The sequence below is a fragment of the Salvelinus namaycush genome, chromosome 7, assembly GCF_016432855.1.
Source record: "Salvelinus namaycush isolate Seneca chromosome 7, SaNama_1.0, whole genome shotgun sequence".
Classification (NCBI taxonomy): Eukaryota; Metazoa; Chordata; class Actinopteri; order Salmoniformes; family Salmonidae; genus Salvelinus; species Salvelinus namaycush.
The window spans coordinates 58,641,105-58,661,530 of NC_052313.1; the positions used below are offsets into that span (position 1 = coordinate 58,641,105).

General features: G+C 43.3%; 3 protein-coding genes across 5 annotated transcripts; all 3 read left to right on the plus strand.

Annotated features, from left to right (window-relative positions):
• The first annotated feature begins 724 nt into the window (after positions 1-724).
• Positions 725-5,887, plus strand: LOC120050577 (origin recognition complex subunit 4-like). Of its 3 annotated transcripts, none has more exons than XM_038997171.1 (14): positions 725-790; positions 1,219-1,287; positions 1,618-1,694; positions 2,302-2,392; positions 2,497-2,572; positions 2,690-2,775; positions 2,857-2,905; positions 3,007-3,158; positions 3,505-3,678; positions 3,803-3,889; positions 3,978-4,086; positions 4,211-4,306; positions 4,392-4,459; positions 5,508-5,887. In XM_038997171.1, exons 2-14 carry the CDS (start codon positions 1,231-1,233, stop codon positions 5,688-5,690), a joined length of 1,305 nt encoding a protein of 434 aa, XP_038853099.1. In that variant the 5' UTR covers positions 725-790; positions 1,219-1,230; the 3' UTR covers positions 5,691-5,887. The 3 variants fall into 3 exon arrangements, with proteins under 3 accessions (XP_038853099.1, XP_038853098.1, XP_038853100.1); XM_038997170.1 differs by lacking the exon at positions 725-790 and adding an exon at positions 831-849; XM_038997172.1 differs by lacking the exon at positions 725-790 and adding an exon at positions 1,017-1,035.
• A 623-nt stretch (positions 5,888-6,510) lies between these two features.
• LOC120050872 (heat shock factor 2-binding protein-like) lies at positions 6,511-17,725 on the plus strand. The gene is made up of 9 exons (XM_038997397.1): positions 6,511-6,603; positions 10,809-10,956; positions 11,088-11,191; positions 11,753-11,902; positions 13,672-13,816; positions 14,306-14,423; positions 15,137-15,240; positions 15,688-15,935; positions 17,414-17,725. Exons 1-9 carry the CDS (start codon positions 6,511-6,513, stop codon positions 17,723-17,725), a joined length of 1,422 nt encoding a protein of 473 aa, XP_038853325.1.
• A 79-nt stretch (positions 17,726-17,804) lies between these two features.
• Positions 17,805-18,500, plus strand: LOC120050578 (phospholipid scramblase 1-like). Its single transcript, XM_038997173.1, has one exon. The coding sequence runs from the start codon at positions 17,805-17,807 to the stop codon at positions 18,498-18,500; it is 696 nt and encodes a 231-aa protein (XP_038853101.1).
• The last annotated feature ends 1,926 nt before the right edge of the window (positions 18,501-20,426 follow it).

A 20,426-nucleotide genomic window follows, 5' to 3' on the forward strand; every position in this document is an offset into this window, starting at 1 on the left:
TCATTAAAATGAAATTACAAATCTGTCACGTTTCACTTCTGCTGATTCAATAAAAGGCAGTGGTGTAAAGTACTTAAGTAAAACAATTTTTGGGGGGGTGTCTGTACTATACTATTGATATTTTTGACAACTTTTACTCCACTATATTCCTAAAGAAAATAATGTAATTTGTACTCCATACATTTTCCCTGACACCCTAAAGTACTTGTTACATTTTGAATGCTTAACACGACAGGAAAATTGTCAAATTCACACACTTATCAAGAGAACATCCCTTGTCATCCCTACTGCCCCCAATCCGGCTGACTCACTAAACACAAATGCTTCGTTTGTAAATTATGTCTGAATGTTGTAGTATGCCCTTGGCTATCCGTAAATAAAAAATAAAATAAAATACATTTGCGCCGTTTGGATTACCTAATAGAAGCTATTTCAAATTATTTATACTTTCCCTTTTGATACTTAAGTATATTTAAAACCAAATATTTTTAAACTTTTTCTCAAGTAGTATTTTACTGGGTGACTTTCACTTTTACTTGAGTGATTTTCTATGAAGGTATCTTAATTTTTACTCTATTATGACAATTGGGTACTTATTCCACCACTGATAAAAGGCTCAACACATATGTGTCTGACCTGGCATTGAATAAGTAAAGCTTCCATGAGCATACTACTACTTCTGGGTACCAAAAGGTCGGGACCATTCATAATGCATTCCCATCATAAGCGCTAACTCGGTGGCTGTGGTAGGATAATCACTGTTGGAAGAGAACATCCCCTCCCTGATTAAGTACATTTGATATTAATTAGATGCAGGGAATCTTACATCCTGGAATTATTCATTTAAATGTGTGTAGATTGTTTTGTGCAGTAATATAGCCTCCTATTGTAGATCCAATAATTAGGTGACCCGGAAGTGGGTTTGAGTTGTGATTGTTAAATGAGAAATGTCTTCGCAAAGATTTCAATTTCGCGCTTAGACCACTGTCATCGGGAAAAAAGTTAATAATTATTATTATTAACGTCACCAAACTTGTAAATATCACTCAGTCATATGTTTCACCATACACTTTTATTTTTATAAGGCGAGTCATCAGCTAGTTACCATAATAGAGAAATAGTTCGTTTTGTTTGCACTGCATGCCATGTTGCTTGCTTGCTAGCTAGCTTCTGTAGTTAGCTTTAGCGCAAGTCTCTCTTGTGTTTTGTCCATTCTAGACTGTTGCCACCATGAGTAAACGAAAAGTGAAAGAAACACACATGCCAGTCGGCGAATGTATTTCTCAGGTTTGTGTTCGTTTGTTTTATTGAATGTTTACATTGAGCAGGCAACGTAATGGATCAATTTATTAGTTGGTTGTGGTGACCTTGCTAGATCGAATCCCCGAGCTGCCAAGGTAAAAATCTGTCGTTTTGCCCCTGAACAAGGCAGTTAACCCACTGTTCCTAAGCCGTCATTGTAAATAAGAATTTGTTCTTAACTGACTTGCCTAGTTAAACAAATGTAACAAAAAAAACTTACCCAGCCAGGTAACACATTAAGGTATGATGTCCCATGGACAACATTACTGGCAAATACTTAATAATAACCCTTTTTAGAATGGATTTATTTTTCAGGTTCAGATGATATTGAGGGAGAGATTCTGTCATCAGAGACTTCCTGAAAAGCCAGTGGGAATGGAATCACAACACAAGTAGGTACCTTGGTGGTGCTGACCTGCTAACTAAGGTGTCATTAATTGACAAACGTGACACTCACTTACTGTACTGTAGCAGATTGATTAATGTAAGGGTAATGGTATAAGTTGGGTCTATTTACCATAACACATGACAAGTGTGTTTAATGAGGGGTACTCCACAGGTCATGTGTCATGGCAATGTGCATTTTGTTGGGGGCTGAAAGTCCTAGCATAATAAACTTAACTGTTCAGATTTTCAATTTCACAAGGACCCAGCTGTTGTTTATTATTTGGCTCCAGCCCCACCTATACCTGTCGTTTCTGTGTGTCTATGCTGTCTAGTGTTACACCTTGGCAGCCACCGGCCGCGTTCAAAACAACCGGGAACTTCAGAAATACGAGGTCGGAGCTCTAGAAAGAGGCCTCAGTTCCCGAGTTGGATAACAATTGAAATAGATTTTTCCCAGTCGGAGCTCGTTTTTTCCCCCAAGTTCCCATTTGTTTTGAACGCACTGAAGTCGGAGAGTTCCCAGTTGTTTTGAACATGGCAATTGGCCAGGTTGTATACTGAGCTGCAGAGAGTGGGGCATTGTGGGTAACGGTCCTTGTGTTAATGTTCCAGACACCTGCTGGAGCTGCTGAGGAGGACAGCTGTCCATGGAGAGAGTAATTCTGTACTCATCGTTGGACCCAGGGGATCTGGGAAAACAATGGTATGGAATGCTACGAGGATAGCCTTGTCCCAGATCTGTTTGTGCTGTATAGCCAACTCCTATTGTCGTCGTCATGCATGTTGACTTTCTTCTGTTATCTCCAGCTCCTGAACTGTGTCTTGAGAGAGTTGCTGGAAGTGAAGGATGTCAATAAGAACGTGTTACCTGTCCACCTGAATGGTTGGTAGTAGGATGTCTGTGGTTGTTTCTATGTTTGTTTCTGTGTCTGTTGATTCTCTGTCTGTTTCTGCACTGTCTGTTGATTCTCTCCCCAACTCTTCTTCTCTGTCTTTCTAGGTCTTTTACAGACTGATGATAGAATAGCGCTCAAAGAAATCACACGCCAGCTCAATCTGGAGAATGTTGTTGGAGACAAAGTGTTTGTAAGTGTTTACAGAAGTTATGCTGTATGTTTTGTACCTTTGCAATTTATAACTTGCTCTTTATTTTATTGTCAATTTCAGGGTAGTTTTGCAGAAAACCTGGCCTTCCTTCTTGAGGCGTTAAAGAAAGGTAATAATTTCTGCACATTTCCCTCACTATAATTTTGAAGAATCCTCCCTCTTTATGCTGACAGTATGGCTCTACAGTGTACTGTTCTCTCTTTGTCCCAGGTGATCGTAGCAGCAGTCGGCCTGTCCTCTTCATTCTGGATGAGTTTGACCTGTTTGCCCACCATAAGAACCAGACTCTGCTCTACAACCTCCTGGATGTCTCCCAGTCTGCCCAGGCTCCCATCGCTGTGATCGGCCTCACCTGCAGACTGGTAGGGTCTCTTCTACCTCAGTTGTGTACTATCTAGCTTTTAGACCTCTCCAGTGATTAACTCGTTTTAGTTTCAAAAGGATAGGTTTCAATCTAATTATATTCTACTCTACTCACAGGTGGTACCTTAATTGGGGAGGACAGGCTCTAAGTAATGGCTGGAACAGAATAAATTGAATGGCATTGAACACATGGTTTGCATGTGTTTGATACCATTCTGTTTACTCCATTCCAGGCATTATGAGCCATCCTCCCCTCAGTCTCCTGTGACTTTACTGTACTCTACCTTCTTCTCTTTCATCCTCTTCTCTGGTGATCACAACTGGTCTCATCTCTGCTTGCTGCAGGATGTCCTGGAGCTGCTAGAGAAGAGGGTCAAGTCCAGGTTCAGCCACAGACAGATCCACCTGCTCAGCTCCCTGAGCTTCATACAGTACCTGGACAACGTCCGCTCACAGCTCAGCCTGCCACAAGACTTCCCCGACACCAAGTTCTATGACGAGTGGAATGACGGCATCAAGGTGAGGCCAGTCCAGGACTGCAAACTATTTTTTTTAACAGTACTAGATTTGTGATGTGCTGTAGTTGGCTTTATCCGAAAGGTATTTTTCTTCTTACTCACGATGCTTCCTGACTTTATTTCAGACGCTATGTGAAGACCAACCAGTGGTGGATGTCTTACAAAGACATTATAACTCCAGCAAAGACTTCCGTTCCTTGCACTTGTTACTGGTAAGAGTTTGTATCTGTAGTATAAAAGCAAAGAGTGGGGGAAAAAAACTCTGAATGTTGCTTTGTGTGTGTGGACCCCTCTCTGCAGATGCTGGCTCTGAGCCGTGTGAGTGCATCTAAACCTGCCATCAAGCCCACTGATCTTTTGGAGGCCAGTAGAGTCTGTATGGTGGACTCTAAAGCAAACATTCTTCATGGTAATTTAAAGCCTAAAGCCATTAGGGGTAGAGGTCATTATTAGAGGATTTCTTTGATGGACGTATGACCATTTGATAAAACATTGATCATTTGGCCTGCATTTTGCTTTGTTGATCTTTCCAGGCCTGTCCATTCTTGAACTGTGCCTGATAATTGCCATGAAACACTTGAATGACATCTATGAAGGAGAGCCGTTTAACTTCCAGATGGTTCACAATGGTAAGGATCAACAGTTAGTAAGAGCTGGTGTGTAATTGTTGGGAATGACATACGTTTGTGTTAATAGATATTTTATTTTTGTCAGAGTTCAAGAAATTCCTGCAGAGGAAATCCCGTTCTATCCATAACTTTGACAAGCCAGTCGTCATAAAGGTGGGTCTGCATGACATGGTCTCAGTAGAATGACATCAGACCCTTCCAATAGTATATTTCATAAAGATCCTATAATGTTTTTGTAGCTCGTTCTCAAGGTAAGTTTATTTCACAATGAAGAAGGGTGGATTTGTGCTGAATGTTGATGAATACTGAACAAAAATATAAACGCAACATGTAAAGTGTAGTCAGGTCATGTTTCATGAGCTGAAATAAAAGATCCCAGAAATGTTCCAAACGTACATAAAGCTTATTTCTGTTATTTTGTGCACAAATTTGTTTACATCCCTGTTAGTGAGCATTTCTCCTTTGTCAAGATAATCCATCCACCTGACATGTGTGGCATATTAAGAAGTTGATTAAACAGCTTGATCATTACACAGGTGCACCTTTTGCTGGGGACAATAAAAGGCCACTCTAAAATGTGCAGTTTTGTCACACAACACAATTCCACAGATGTCTCAAGTTTTGAGGGAGTGTGCAATTGGCATGCTGACTGCAGGAATGTCCACCAGAACTGTTGCCAGAGAATTGAATGTTAATTTCTCTACCATAAGCCACCTTCAACGGCATTTTTGAGAATTTCGCAGTACGGCCTCACAACCGCAGACCACGTGTAACCACACCAGCCCAGGACCTCCACATCCGGCTTCTTAACCTGCGGGATCGTCTGAGACCAGCCACCCGGATAGCTGATGAAACAGAGGATTATTTCTGTCTCTAATAGAGCCCTTTGTGGGGAAAAACTCATTTGGATAGGCTGGGCCTATCCACCCATGGATGCGCCCCTGAACCAGCCATATGAAATCCATAGATTAGGGCCTAATTTATTTATTTAAATGGCCTGATTTCCTTACATGAACTGTAACTTAGTAAAATTGTTGGATGTTGCGTTTTATTTTTGTTCAGTATATAATGCTGCTGTTTGTCCCTTCTCTGTAATACCCCTGACTAAAGTGTATTGTAATACATACAGTCTTGGCATACATGTGGCTATTGTATTATTTGATACTCAAGATTTATTCAACCCAATAACACTCTGTTCCAGGCGTTTGAACACCTGCAGCAGTTGGAGCTGATTAAGTCTATGGACAGCTCCACAGCTAAGATCCAGAAGGAGTTCCAGCTGATGAAACTTATGTTAAACCACAGCCAGATCATGGAGGCCCTGCAGAAATACCCACAATGCCCCACAGATGTCAAACAGTGGGCCATGTCTGCTTTTGGTTAAAGGTACATATTCTTCTATATTGGGTCCAGTGGGGCAGTTTTGAAAAAAACGATGAAAGATATGGGACTGTGGCCTAGACCCTGTCCTCAGGGACAGACAATGAATGATCTGACAAATGTTTCTGCCATGTGTTCATTCCTTGTGTGTAAATGTAAATATTTGGCTGTACTTATTGAATAAAGCAATTGTTTTGGTCATCAGTGTACCAGTTCTTGGAACCTAAGATGTATTCAATGCTAAATGCCATCTACTGCCATCTATTGGTCTGTTTTGGAACTGACATTACAGGTTACAAAACCATTCACATTGAGCAATCATTATGCTTTATGTCAGGGGGAATAGCATACACTTTCTCTGTACTATATTTAACAACCAGGCATCTGAAATTAATGCAAAGATGAACGCATAATCGTCAATGTCACTCAGAAAATAAGAAAATGTAATACTCCTGAACAGTAGTGTGTCAGTTTAATGAGGTTTTGCATTAAATGTGTTTACCATGCTAGAGGAGAGATGTAGCACTTTTACAGGTTCTGGGGTCTGGAAGACCTGCATCTCTTCATTGATGCCGGTGTCCTCACCAGCGTACTGCACAGCCTTCTGCACCTTTCGCTCCTCTCAGGGAGCAGGACACTTAAGTTAACTGTAGAATCCACCCGGACATCACTACGACTGAAGGACTAGCTCAAAAGATAAGGTGTGTGTGTGTATTGGGCTGATGAAGGGCTGTCATTCAACAGTCAGTACCTGTTCTAATGAACATGACGTGGTAGTTTCTCCATCTGCAGCTACCACTCAGTCGACCACAATCCTCAAGAACATGGCTCCCCTCTGTAGAACCAGTGGACGCCCGGTCAGCGGAGACACTGCCCCCTCCATGAGGCGTGAGGGGCTGGTCTCGGACATACGACAAGTTCTTGATTAGGAGGTCCAGCCGCCGCACTGCGTTCGTACACTTTAACAACAGCACGACCAGAGAGAATGAGACATTTGAACAATGAGAGAGGTCAAATATACGGCGAGTACTGTAGATTTTTAGTACATGACGGAGGAACTCTTGAAACGAATCACTAAACTGTAGCTAGCCCACTGGAAGCTAGAAAGGTAAAACGTGACATGATGTAGGTCAGGGCCCAGGGGTCATAGTGCAGGAAGATGTTTGGGGGTGGGTGTATCTTTACAAAAGATACTGGTGTCCTAGTGAAACAGTGCCGTTGCATAGAGATTACGTATGATTATTGGAAATTATGCTGGGAGTAATTAAACATTCCACCAATAAACCTTAGAGCAAAACGAACGGCTCTTTTTGGTGATTTACATACAGCTACAAACAGTTTTTTTCTCTCAAAACAACTATTACCTGCAAATAAGTTATTAAATAATTATCTAAAGAGGGTGAATTCTCACTGCAGAAACAATAGTGGGGAGAGCGGTCATTCTGGTCCATCCTAAAATGTGCAGTGCGTTAAAAAGAACTGAATAATTGATCCAGGTAAAAATGCATTTGAACGTGCATTTCAAGATCTGACATAATGGTAGCCTACTTTTTGTGGTTTAAAATTGGATATTTGCACGTTTTCCTTGATTCTAGATATATTTTTAAGCATTTTGAACGAGGAGCCATTTGGGAGCCAAATGAACCGGCTCTTTTACCTGAACGGAGCCAAATGAGCCGGCTCTTTTACCTGAACGGAGCCAAATGAGCCGGCTCTGCTCACCGAAAAGACTCGGAATGCCCATCACTAGTGGCAAGTGCACTAAACTCATCTCAAAACAAACCTCAGAGGAATTAAAAATGACTCAAGTAATAGACACAAAAATGTTGGCTTTGTGCAAGAAAAGAAAGGTATTTATATCATATTTTTGACTATCACTATAGTAAAACAAAAATATTGAGCTCGCAAATTAGCTTCCATGTTTGCTAGCACATTTGCTAGCTACGCTTGCTACTGTAACTAGCTAGCTAACAAGAGCTAACCAGACACGAATACACAGGTACTTACATGAAGATGAAGTTACTACTTATTCACAAGTAAGTTATCTCTTTGTAACAACCATCTCAGCAAACAAAGTTGAAGAGTCACTGTCAGCTAGACTTGTAGGTGAGTAATGTTGGATTAGGTTACTATTTCGGTCTGGTCAAGAGCGAGCCCGTTATTTGTCGTGTGAAGAGATAACTTACCTGAAGTCCGTCCTTGTCCAGGAAATTTACATTGTAATTTTCAGATTTGTCCACTAGATGCCAGAACTGCATTAACTATTACAGAGCTAGCAAAGATGGTCTGCTTCTAGTGAATTGTATGTACAGTCATGGCCAAAAGTTTTGAGAATGACACAAATATTAATTTCTACAAAGTTTGCTGCTTCAGTGTCTTTAGATATTTTTGTTAGATGTTACTATGGAATACTGAATTATAATTACAAGCATTTCATAAGTGTCAAAGGCTTTTATTGACAATTACATGAGATTGATGCAAAGAGTCAATATTTGCAGTGTTGACCCTTCTTTTTCAAGACCTCTGCAATCTGCCCTGGCATGCTGTCAATTAACTTCTGGGCCACATCCTGACTGATGGCAGCCCATTCTTGCATAATCGATGCTTGGAGTTTGTCAGAATTTGTGGGGTTTTGTTTGTCCACCCGCCTCTTGAGGATTGACCACAAGTTCTCAATGGGATTAAGATCTGGGGAGTTTCCTGGCCATGGACTCAAAATATCAATGTTTTGCTCCCCGAGCCACTTAGTTGTCACTTTTGCCTTATGGCAAGGTGGTCCATCATGCTGGAAAAGGCATTGTTCTTCACCAAACTGTTCCTGGATGGTTGGGAGAAGTTGCTCTCGGAGGATGTGCTGGTACCATTCTTTATTCATGGCTGTGTTCTTAGGCAAAATTGTGAGTGAGCCCACTCCCTTGGCTGAGAAGCAACCCCACACATGAATGGTCTCAGGATGCTTTACTGTTGGCATGACACAGGACTGATGGTAGCGCTCACCTTGTCTTCTCCGGACAAGCTTTTTTCCGGATGCCCCAAACAATCGGAAAGGGGATTCATCAGAGAAAATGACTTTACCCCAGTCCTCAGCAGTCCAATCCCTGTACCTTTTGCAGAATATCAGTCTGTCCCTGATGTTTTTCCTGGAGATAAGTGGCTTCTTTGCTGCCCTTCTTGACACCAGGCCATCCTCCAAAAGTCTTCGCCTCACTGTGCGTGCAGATGCACTCACACCTGCCTGCTGCCATTCCTGAGCAAGCTCTGTACTGGTGGTGTCCCGATCCCGCAGCTGAATCAAATGTAGGAGACGGTCCTGGCGCTTGCTGGACTTTCTTGGGCACCCTGAAGCCTTCTTCACAACAATTGAACCACTCTCCTTGAAGTTCTTGATGATCCGATAAATGGTTGATTTAGGTGCAATCTTACTGGCAGCAATATCCTTGCCTGTGAAGCTCTTTTTGTGCAAAGCAAGGATGACGGCACGTGTTTCCTTGCAGGTAACCATGATTGACAGAGGAAGAACAATGATTCCAAGCACCACCCTCCTTTTGAAGCTTCCAGTCCGTTATTCAAACTCAATCAGCATGCCAGAGTGATCTCCAGCCTTGTCCTCGTCAACACTCACACCTGTGTTAACGAGAGAATCACTGACATGATGTCAGCTGGTCCTTTTGTGGCAGGGCTGAAATGCAGTGGAAATGTTTTTTGGGGGGATTCAGTCCCTTTGCATGACAAAGAGGGACTTTGCAATTAATTGCAATTCATCTGATCACTCTTCATAACATTCTGGAGTATATGCAAATTGCCATCATACAAACTGAGGCAGCAGACTTTGTGAAAATTAATATTTGTGTCATTCTCAAAGCTTTTGGTCACAACTGTATACAGGGACTCTTAAATGAAAACCTAATATTACAGATATGACTACAGCATACCACCTAATATTACAGCTATGACTACTGCATACCTCCTACTACTACAGATATGACTACTGCATACCATCTAATATTACAGATATGACTACTGCATACCTCCTACTATTACAGCTATGACTACTGCATACCATCTAATATTACAGATATGACTACTACACACCATCTAATATTACAGACATGACTACTACACACCACCTAATATTACAGATATGACTACAGCATACCACCTAATATTACAGATATGACTACTACACACCACCTAATATTACAGATATGACTACAGCATACCGCCTAATGTTACAGATATGACTACAGCATACCACCTAATGTTACAGATATGATAGTCTCAGGAAATCCCAGACCTAGGGCAACAGCACTAGGAGCATTGTTCACATTGTGTAGGCACCCCTTTTTGCCTAGGGAGACTACATATGACTAATGCTTCTTTAAACTAGTTGAGTATCTGGAGCATCAGCATTTGTGGGTTTGATTACAGGCTCAAAATAGCTAGAAACAAAGACCTTTCTTCTGAAACTCATCAGTCTATTCATGTTCTGAGAAATGAAGGCTATTCCATGTGAGAAATTGCCAAGAAACTGAAGATCTCGTACAAGGCTGTGTACTACTCCCTTCACAGAACAGCGCAAACTGGCTCTAGCCAGAATAGAAAGAGGAGTGGGAGGCCCCGGTGTACAACTGAGCAAGAGGACAAGTACATTAGAGTGTCTAGTTTGAGAAACATATCCCTCAACTGGCAGCTTAATTAAATAGTACCCGCAAAACACCAGTTTCAACGAAAACAGTGAAGAGGCGACTCAGGGATGCTGGCCTTCATTAACAATGTCTACACTGTATTTCTGATCAATTTGATGTTATTTTAATGGACAAAAAATTATATTTTCTTTCAAAAACAAGGACATTTCTAAAGTGAACATTTCTAAAGTGACCCCAAATGTTTGAACGGTAGTGTATTTCAATCAATCAATCAAGTTTATTTTATATAGCCCTTCGTACATCAGCTAATATCTCGAAGTGCTGTACAGAGACCCAGCCTAAAACCCCAAACAGCTAGGGGTTTTAACAGCTATTTGCCTGGCACATTGGCAAAAATAAGCCACACCTTGCAAAAATCAAGTAAAACTGTAATAAAATATTTATTCACATGACTGGCTATTGATTTTCTGTTCTAGGTTGACAGCCGAGAAGTCCTGGTCCAAATCAGAAAAAGAGACTTGGAGAGATTGACTACAGAGGTCATGCAGCTCCGAGAGTTCTTACCCAAAGTAGTGAATGGAGACCTGATTGAGATGCTGCAGAAAGCCCGTGCTGCAGAGACAAGTAAGCTGCCCTTGAAATGGCTCTACGCGGATGTTATCATACAAGTGGGCAGATAATGAATAACATGAATGTTGGTATTGGGAAATAGCCTAAACAGTGAAAGGGAAAATCGTGTGTGTGTGTGTGTGTAGTGAAGGAGCGCCTTGGTCAGGAGCAGGAGCAACTGAGACATGAGTGTCTGCACCTTCGCTCTCGCCTGGACGCAGCGCAGAGCGAGTGTCAGAAAGAGAGAGAGGTGAGAGATGGAGTGATATTAAAGAGAGAGGTGAGAGATGGAGGGATATTAAAGAGAGGTGAGAGATGGAGGGATATTACAGAGGGGTGAGAGATGGAGGGATATTAAAGAGAGAGGTGAGAGATGGAGGGATATTAAAGAGGTGAGAGATGGAGGGATATTAAAGAGAGAGGTGAGAGATGGAGGGATATTAAAGAGAGAGAGGTGAGAGATGGAGGGATATTAAAGAGAGAGGTGAGAGATGGAGGGATATTAAAGAGAGAGAGGTGAGAGATGGAGGGTTATTAAAGAGAGAGGTGAGAGATGGAGGCATATTAACTAAAGTCTAACTTGAGTATGGATAGGGTAACCTGTTCCCTAGGTAACATTGTGTGTGTCAGAGTATGTCTTAAGGCCTTACTTGTAGACCCAGAGAAGAAGATGGTTCCTGGGACAAGTATGTGTGGGTATGAGTGTAGGTGTGTGTGCGTGTAAGTGTGTGTGTGTATGAGTGTAAGTGTGTGTGTATGCATGTAAGTGTGTGTGTCTGAGTGTTTACCTATCTGCTGCATGCCCCTGCAGGAGAAGTTGGTTCTGAGGGAGCAGCTATGGGAGAGTCGGGAGCAGCTGCAGCAGCAGGCTGAGTTCTGTACTGGGCTGGGTGCTGCCTCCTGCACCCTGCTGTGGAGCACCTCCAGTAAGGAGGAGGCAGTCAAAGACATCCTGGCCGATGTGAGAGGCATTCATCCACAGACCGTACAAAACCTTTCATCCAATTCCAAACCAACCCCCTAGCCGCTTACACACCTGTGGAGATCTGAGAGGACTGGATAGCTATAACATGATGACAGTAGCTTCATCACACCCTTTAATAGACTTGGTGGATTTTTACTGTATTGCGCTGACACAGAAGTACCAATGGCCCAGGGGTCAATTTACATAGATTTTTCTATTTTTCTTTAATTTGTGTTATTGACTGTACGTTTGTTTATGTGTAACTCTGTGTTGTTGTTTTTGTCGCACTGCTTTGCTTTATCTTGGCCTACCTGGTTAAATAAAGGTGAAATAAAATAAAAAGATTTAGGGGTCAGCACTCATCTGAACCTATTCCTCTGCCTCTGATGCTTTCCACTCCAGTCCATGTCCTGATTCTCTTTGAACTCTAGTCCATGTCCTGATTCTCTTTGAACTCTAGTCCATGTCCTGGTTCTCTTTGAACTCTAGTCCATGTCCTGGTTCTCTTTAAACTCCAGTCCATGTCCTGGTTCTCTTTGAACTCTAGTCCATGTCCTGGTTCTCTTTAAACTCTAGTCCATGTCCTGGTTCTCTTTGAACTCTAGTCCATGTCCTGGTTCTCTTTGAACTCCAGTCCATGTCCTGGTTCTCTTTTTACTCTAGTCCATGTCCTGGTTCTCTTTTAACTCCAGTCCATGTCCTGGTTCTCTTTGAACTCTAGTCCATGTCCTGGTTCTCTTTGAACTCTAGTCCATGTCCTGGTTCTCTTTTAACTCCAGTCCATGTCCTGGTTCTCTTTGAACTCCAGTCCATGTCCTGGTTCTCTTTGAACTCTAGTCCATGTCCTGGTTCTCTTTAAACTCCAGTCCATGTCCTGGTTCTCTTTGAACTCTAGTCCATGTCCTGGTTCTCTTTAAACTCTAGTCCATGTCCTGGTTCTCTTTGAACTCTAGTCCATGTCCTGGTTCTCTTTGAACTCCAGTCCATGTCCTGGTTCTCTTTGAACTCTAGTCCATGTCCTGGTTCTCTTTTAACTCTAGTCCATGTCCTGGTTCTCTTTTAACTCTAGTCCATGTCCTGGTTCTCTTTGAACTCTAGTCCATGTCCTGGTTCTCTTTGAACTCTAGTCCATGTCCTGGTTCTCTTTAAACTCCAGTCCATGTCCTGGTTCTCTTTGAACTCTAGTCCATGTCCTGGTTCTCTTTAAACTCTAGTCCATGTCCTGGTTCTCTTTGAACTCTAGTCCATGTCCTGGTTCTCTTTGAACTCTAGTCCATGTCCTGGTTCTCTTTGAACTCTAGTCCATGTCCTGGTTCTCTTTGAACTCTAGTCCATGTCCTGGTTCTCTTTGAACTCTAGTCCATGTCCTGGTTCTCTTTGAACTCTAGTCCATGTCCTGGTTCTCTTTGAACTACAGTCCATGTCCTGGTTGGCTTTAAACTACAGTCCATGTCCTGGTTGTCTTTAAACTACAGTCCATGTCCTGGTTGTCTTTAAACTACAGTCCATGTCCTGGTTGTCTTTAAACTACAGTCCATGTCCTGGTTGTCTTTAAACTACAGTCCATGTCCTGGTTGTCTTTAAACTACAGTCCATGTCCTGGTTGTCTTTAAACTACAGTCCATGTCCTGGTTGTCTTTAAACTACAGTCCATGTCCTGGTTCTCTTAGCCTTTGTCCTCTTCCATCACCCTCCTTGTTCCCCTCCTTAATTCCTCCCTTCTCCCTCTGGCCATCTCTGACCCTGCCTCATTACTCTGATTGTAGGGTAAGCTGCAGTCCTTCCTGAGTGTGGCGGGCCAGACCCTGGAGAGCTTTGTCAAGTCTCTGGATGGGGAGGCCAAGGCCGAGCAGCAAGACTCCAACTCCCATGAGCACCAGTTTGTTCTGGCGCTGGCCGGAGTCGTCACCAGTGAGTGTGCGGCTATGCCACCATGGCATGCCATCCAAACTGTCTATTGAATGTATTTTGATAACCACAGTTTATAATTACACCATCTCACTGTGAGTTATTCCAGTCAATGCTGTGTTATATAACATATTTTGCATCATATAATTAAGCAATAAGGCATGAGGGGGTGTGGTATATGGCCAATATACCACAGCTAAGGGCTGTTCTAACGAGTGCCTGGATACAGCTCTTAGCCGTGGTATATTGGCATATACCACAAACCCCCGAGGTGCCTTATTGCTATTATAAACTGGTTACCAACTTAATTAGAGCAGTAAAAATAAACGTTTTGTCATACCCGTGGAATATGGTCTGATATACCACGACTGTCAGCCAATCAGCATTCAGGGCTGGAACCACCCAGTTTATAATAAATGGCACACTCTGCTCAGCGTTAACATCTTTAGCGCTCCAATCGGTGACCTCTCTGCTGTTTGATTATCCACTCAGACGTGGCGGCGGTGACGTGTGGGCGGGACTACCTGTCCAGCTCCGCCCACGTCCTCCTGGAGACTCTGATGCAGCTGCTGGAGCTCCTGAAGCCTGGGGTCTTCCCCAAACTCAAAGTGTAAGACTGGAGGACTTCTAAATCACTCACATTAATAATCATACACACACACGGTCTCCTCAGCAGTTATGTTGGCCGACCCAACATCAATACACACAGCCATTTGAATCCAGATCAAATGATACCTGCAATAATAAATTAACTAGGCATTGTAGTTTCTCTGCAGGTGGATGAATGATGATGATTATTGTAGTTTATCTGCAGGTGGATTAATGATGATGGTTATTGTAGTTTCTCTGCAGGTGGATGAATGATGATGGTTATTGTAGTTTATCTGCAGGTGGATTAATGATGATGGTTATTGTAGTTTCTCTGCAGGTGGATGAATGATGATGGGTATTGTAGTTTATTTGCAGGTGGATGAATGATGATGGTTATTGTAGTTTATCTGCAGGTGGATGAACGATGATGGTTATTGTAGTTTTTCTGCAGGTGGATGAATGATGATGGTTATTGTAGTTTCTCTGCAGGTGAATGTGGATGCCCATTGTAGTTTATCTGCAGGTGGATGCTGATGGTTGTTGTAGTTTATCTGCAAGTGGATGAATGATGATGGTTATTGTAGTTTCTCTGCATGTGGATGGCCATTGTAGTTTATCTGCAAGTGGATGAATGATGATGGTTATTGTAGTTTCTCTGCAAGTGGATGGCCATTGTAGTTTATCTGCAAGTGGATGAATGATGGTGGTTATTGTAGTTTCTCTGTGTTACAGGTTGATGCTGATGGCTCTGTATAATGTCAGTATCAGTGTAAAGGGACTGAAGTATATCAGGGAGTTTCCAGGACTTCTCACTCTCATCTGGACCCTTTTGGAAGGTAAGAGGGGAGTGAGGGGTGGGCTTGTGTGCTTTGTATGTGTCGTTATAAAATGTGTGCATTCAAAAGCATTTGTTTGTTAATTTGGATCTCTTATAGCCCACAATGGGGCTAATCGTCCAAGAGTCCAGTGTGTGTCCGAAAGAGAGAGCCTGAATCAGAGGTCAGAGAGCTGGCATCAGTGTGTTTAACTCAGATCAGTGAAGAAGGGTTCATGTGTTGTGGTCAGTTAGGAGGATTAAGACTGTATCTCTCTCTTTCTCTCCCTCTCTCATTCTCTCCCTCTCTCTTTCTCTCCCTCTCTCTTACTCTCTTTTCCCTTCCTCTCACTCTGCTTCTGTCTGATTCTGCCCCTCCTCTCTTCCCTCGCCCTCTCTTTTTCATTCTATCTCTCTCTTTTTGCTCTCTCTTGTCCTCCTCTCTCCCGACCCCTCTTCCCCTCCTGAGACGGGGACTCTGAGGTATGCCTCCACGCCCTGCGGCTGCTCCAGTCAGTGCTGCTGGAGGAGGCGGTGTCCCTGGTGGGGCCCGGGCTGCTGCTGGACGACCCCCTTCTCCCGCTGGAGCGCATACGCATGCTGGCCACCTCCAGCCGCCACCCGGCCCTGAGGCAGACGGCCCAGGAGACACTGGATGACCTGGGCTCCCTCAGCGCCTCCTTCCTGGACCCCCACGGCACCTCCTCCTCTGACCAAGTACATGTATAAATACATCCAACCCAAAGTTAAACACACAGCACTAGCGACACATCCCACTCACTTGATGATGATAATGCTTTCCTACTGTAGAGTAAACGTTTCTCTGATTAGAGAGAGCTCTACTGAGGAGAGCTCCCATGGTGCACTGTGGAAGAGGTTGGTTCCATCGTGTCCCTTTCTCGCTTTTCCCCCGGGTCCAGGGACTTAGTCAGGTTGGTTCCTATCCCACCACAGCAGAAGTTCCGGACCAGTAGAACCCCATAACTGTACATAAGGGCTCCATAACACATTCATAACCCATACATAGAACATACATTAGAACTACAAAATTGTGTATGTCAACAAAATCAACAAATAGCTCAAATTAAAACTTGTTGACATAGTCCAAAGCAAGGATGACTTTTACTTGCCATATGTTAAAGAGAAGCAGTCTGTTTGTTTAAAATATTTATCTACTGTTGTCAGGTGAGTTGGATCTGTTTCTACCTGTTAGCCTGTTGACCTAATACCAGCTAATACCATATCAGCCTCATGGCCTTATTTCATTAGGTCAAATACCTTGAGGTCAAGTAACAATGGAGGATAGGTTATTTTTGTGTGTTGTGTTCTACCATTGTTACAGACAATAAAATGTTATTCAAAACTTTTCCAAATGAACATTCATTTATATATGATATTTAGCCTATTTTTACCAGGTTAGGAGCGGTTTGTGTGTATGAATTTGTCTGACTGTCCTGTTCTCCCACCACGATATCCTGGACCACCTCACACGTGACTCCCTCACTCCACCTACGTTTACATGTCAGTCATTTAGCAGACGCTCTTATCCACAGCCACTTACAGTACAGGCATACATTTTCATACATTTTCATACTGGTCCCCCCCGTGGGAATCGAACCCACAACCCTGGCGTTGCAAGCTCCATGCGCTACCACCTGAGCCTCCGACTCCCAGATAAACAGATTATGACGTAGAGATTGGCCTGATCATTAGGAGCCACCTAAAGTGGATAAGCCTTTCAGTGTCTGAGGGGGATGACACTGAGTAAGCTGACTCGGCACGTGTACAACAGGCTGTAGGGTTTTGAAGCAAGTAAGTCTCTGTGTACATATACAGTCAAGCCTCAGTCTGTTGTGTTACAGTCCATTTCAAAGTTACAAAACATTTCCATATTCTGACCGACCTCCATTCCCAACATGGTTGGATCTCTGAAGTGTTACTGTACACTCAAGATGAGAGGGCTAAAAGACTGGGCTGGACTGTGTCTGCTGAGGATCTCTGCTAATAATAGTCATTTGCAAATCCTCTCAAGAACCAACAGGAACTTGCTTACACTCAGAAGAGATGTGTTTCCAATACCTTGCTAACTTGTAGAAAATGTATGTGTCAGAGCATGTGAAGCTATAAAGGTGTAACTTGGTTTTGTAGTTAAAAAATAAGGAAGAACATTTTTGGTGTCTTGTTTGATCTTGTAGAACGTGGAAGTGCATCGTTTCAATGGCCTCCAAAGGACATGGCGACACCGACTCAGGACGGTTACCCCCGGCCCCAGCTTACTCCAAAGAGGTGCCGCCTGGTCACAATGCTGTGTACCCAGCACCCACCGTGGTGCCACCACCCCCAAGCAACCTGACACCTTCAGCCCCACCGGTTCATACGATGATGCCTGCCTCTCTCGGACCACACAATGTTGTCTACCCAGCTCCCATAAACCCTGGATTCCCACCACCTGGATACATGACCCCTTCCGCTCCTCCGATGATGCCTGCCCCTTCCGGACACCCTAATGCTGTCTACCCCGCGCCCACGAACCCCGGAATCCCGCCAGTACCCCCAGGCTACGTGCCCCCTCCGGTCCCTGCGAGGATGCCTGCCCCGCCGCCTGATCTCCGACCCACCGGCTGCCCCCCAGGACTGGAATACCTGATTCATGTCGACCAGCTTCTCGTCCATCAGACTTTTCATCTGGCCGAACTGCTGGGTTGGGAGGTTAGAAATTCCTACATTGTGAAGAACAGTATCGGGCAACAAGTGTTTCTGGCGGAAGAGGAGAACAACTGCTGCACCCTACAGTGCTTTGGCCCCAGCCGACCTTTCACCTTTCACATCCAGGACAACCTGGGGCAGGAGGTGTTGACCCTGATGCGCCCTCTTGCGTGCAGCTACTGCTGCTTCCCCTGCTGCCTGCAAGACCTGGAGGTGCAGAGTCCCCCCGGTATTCCAATAGGGTATGTGGTGCAGGAGTGTCACCCGTTCCTGCCCAAACTCACTGTGCTGAACGAGAGGAGACAGCCTCAGCTGAGGATCAAAGGGCCGCTGTTTTTCTGTAGTTGTTGCAGAGACGTCACATTTGAGGTGAAGACTCTGGATGACTCAATGTTGATAGGACACATCAGTAAGCAGTGGTCCGGCTTCCTGCGCGAAGCCTACACGGACGCAGATCATTTTGGAATCGTGTTCCCAATGGACCTGGATGTGAAGATGAAGGCTGTGCTGCTGGGAGCCTGCTTCCTGATTGATTTCCTGTATTTTGAGGAAAGGAAAGGAGACAAGAAACATTGAACTTTTACTCTGTGCCGACTATCCTTAGTGTATTGTGAAGTACTTTCAGAATGATCACGCATTAAAATTACAGTAGACCTACAATAAAGTTGCATGTCAAAATCAACAACTCCAAATCCCTCTCATTGTGTATATGTAATGGTGCTCCCCAAAGGACAGTCCTCTCCCCAGTGTTATTCTCCATCTTAAACAACTTCCTACTTCTCAGCATCAACAAAACAACTACAAGGCTCTAAGGTCCGGGGTTCAGTAACAACAAAACAACTCCAAGGCTAAATATTTTGGGGTTCAGTAACAACAAAACAACTACAAGGTTGCAAGGTCCCAGGGTTCTGTATCAACAAAACAACTACAAGGTTACAAGGTCATTGGCTTCAGTAACAACAAAACAACTACAAGGTTACAAGGTCCCAGGGTTCTGTATCAACAAAACAACTACAAGGTTACAAGGTCCCAGGGTTCTGTATCAACAAAACAACTACAAGGTTACAAGGTCCCGTGGGTTCTGTATCAACAAAACAACTACAAGGTTACAAGGTCATTGGCTTCAGTAACAACAAAACAACTACAAGGCTCTACGGTCCCAGGGTTCAGCATCAACAAAACAACTACAAGGTTACAAGGTCCCGTGGGTTCTGTATCAACAAAACAACTACAAGGTTACAAGGTCCCAGGGTTCTGTATCAACAAAACAACTACAAGGTTACAAGGTCCCAGGGTTCTGTATCAACAAAACAACTACAAGGTTACAAGGTCCCAGGGTTCTGTATCAACAAAACAACTACAAGGTTACAAGGTCCCGTGGGTTCCGTAACAACAGAAGCAGGGCAAGCTTCATCCTATCATCCTATTGAATAGTGGGACATAGGACACAATTTACATTACATGGCCAGACAGTAGGCTATACATGTCACAGGGTACTGTGTGTGAATATGTGCGTTTACTTTGTATTGTATTCCATTATATTGTATTACAGTGTATTGAATTTGTGTATTTCCTTTGTGTCATATATACAGTAGAATTCCAATGCAAATGGACAATATAAAGTGTGTTGCATCATACAAGCTCAATGCAACATTGACATAGCAACTAAATGGTGGCTAGAATCCAACAAAATATCATGCTGCTGAGTGTCGCAAATTGAGTTGAACAATGTTAGCCATGGCTCATGAGTCATCACCACATTGGTCATCATGACCCACTTAACTTTATGCCTGTCCGTTAAACTGCTTATAGGGAGGAGACTAGTGAGCCTCTAGTCTACTAGAAGCGTTGATGGTCTAATTCAATAAAGAGACGTTGCTGCTCAATGTTATTGTTTAGCGTTACTGTACGCTGAGCGGCTGCTACAGCCTATTCATTGTGCAAACCTCGTGAAGACCACTTTGACGTCACCGTGTCCAGCTCCAAACTAGCTTTCCCGCTCCACGAGAAGCGCGCGGGACAGTTGCTCGGCAACTCTGACGCAAGCTTGACGTTAATTAAGTGTGTTTTAGTTCATTATGGCAGGGGAAGATTTACAGCCGAGTTTGAGTTACAGAGGTTGTGTGGATTATTGCATACCAGATTTATCCCCCGTTAACAAAATATGAGGAACAAACCGTCTGTGCGCAGTTCTTAGGAAAGTAGCCTGGGTGCGCGCACTGTTATACAACGGTCGAGGATTCAAACAACATAGGTGGATGTATTGAACTGTAGATTTTCTGTGAAGGTAAATTACATGATTTTGTTTTGCAAATGAATAATAGGCTATGGTCTATTTTTATTTCAATGACACTTGTTGGCTAAAGGATATCTGATTGTTCAACTCTTACGCTTTTAAGTAGGCTATAGTCTTTCCTATAAATAAATAGTTAAATGCAATTACACTTTTTGAAAGGTGTTGAGATTTATAGCCTTGGCCTACTAGATTTAATATCACAATTG

Coding starts and splice junctions, on each gene's coding strand:
- LOC120050578 (XM_038997173.1), top strand. CDS start 17,805: ATGCCTGCCCCGCCGCCTGATCTCCGACCCACCGGCTGCCCCCCAGGA.
- LOC120050872 (XM_038997397.1), top strand. CDS start 6,511: ATGGCTCCCCTCTGTAGAACCAGTGGACGCCCGGTCAGCGGAGACACT. Junction 11,192..11,752: donor AGTGTCAGAAAGAGAGAGAG/GTGAGAGATGGA, acceptor ATGCCCCTGCAG/GAGAAGTTGGTTCTGAGGGA. Junction 15,936..17,413: donor GCACCTCCTCCTCTGACCAA/GTACATGTATAA, acceptor TTGATCTTGTAG/AACGTGGAAGTGCATCGTTT.
- LOC120050577 (XM_038997171.1), top strand. CDS start 1,231: ATGAGTAAACGAAAAGTGAAAGAAACACACATGCCAGTCGGCGAATGT. Junction 1,695..2,301: donor GGAATGGAATCACAACACAA/GTAGGTACCTTG, acceptor TTAATGTTCCAG/ACACCTGCTGGAGCTGCTGA. Junction 2,776..2,856: donor TTGTTGGAGACAAAGTGTTT/GTAAGTGTTTAC, acceptor TGTCAATTTCAG/GGTAGTTTTGCAGAAAACCT.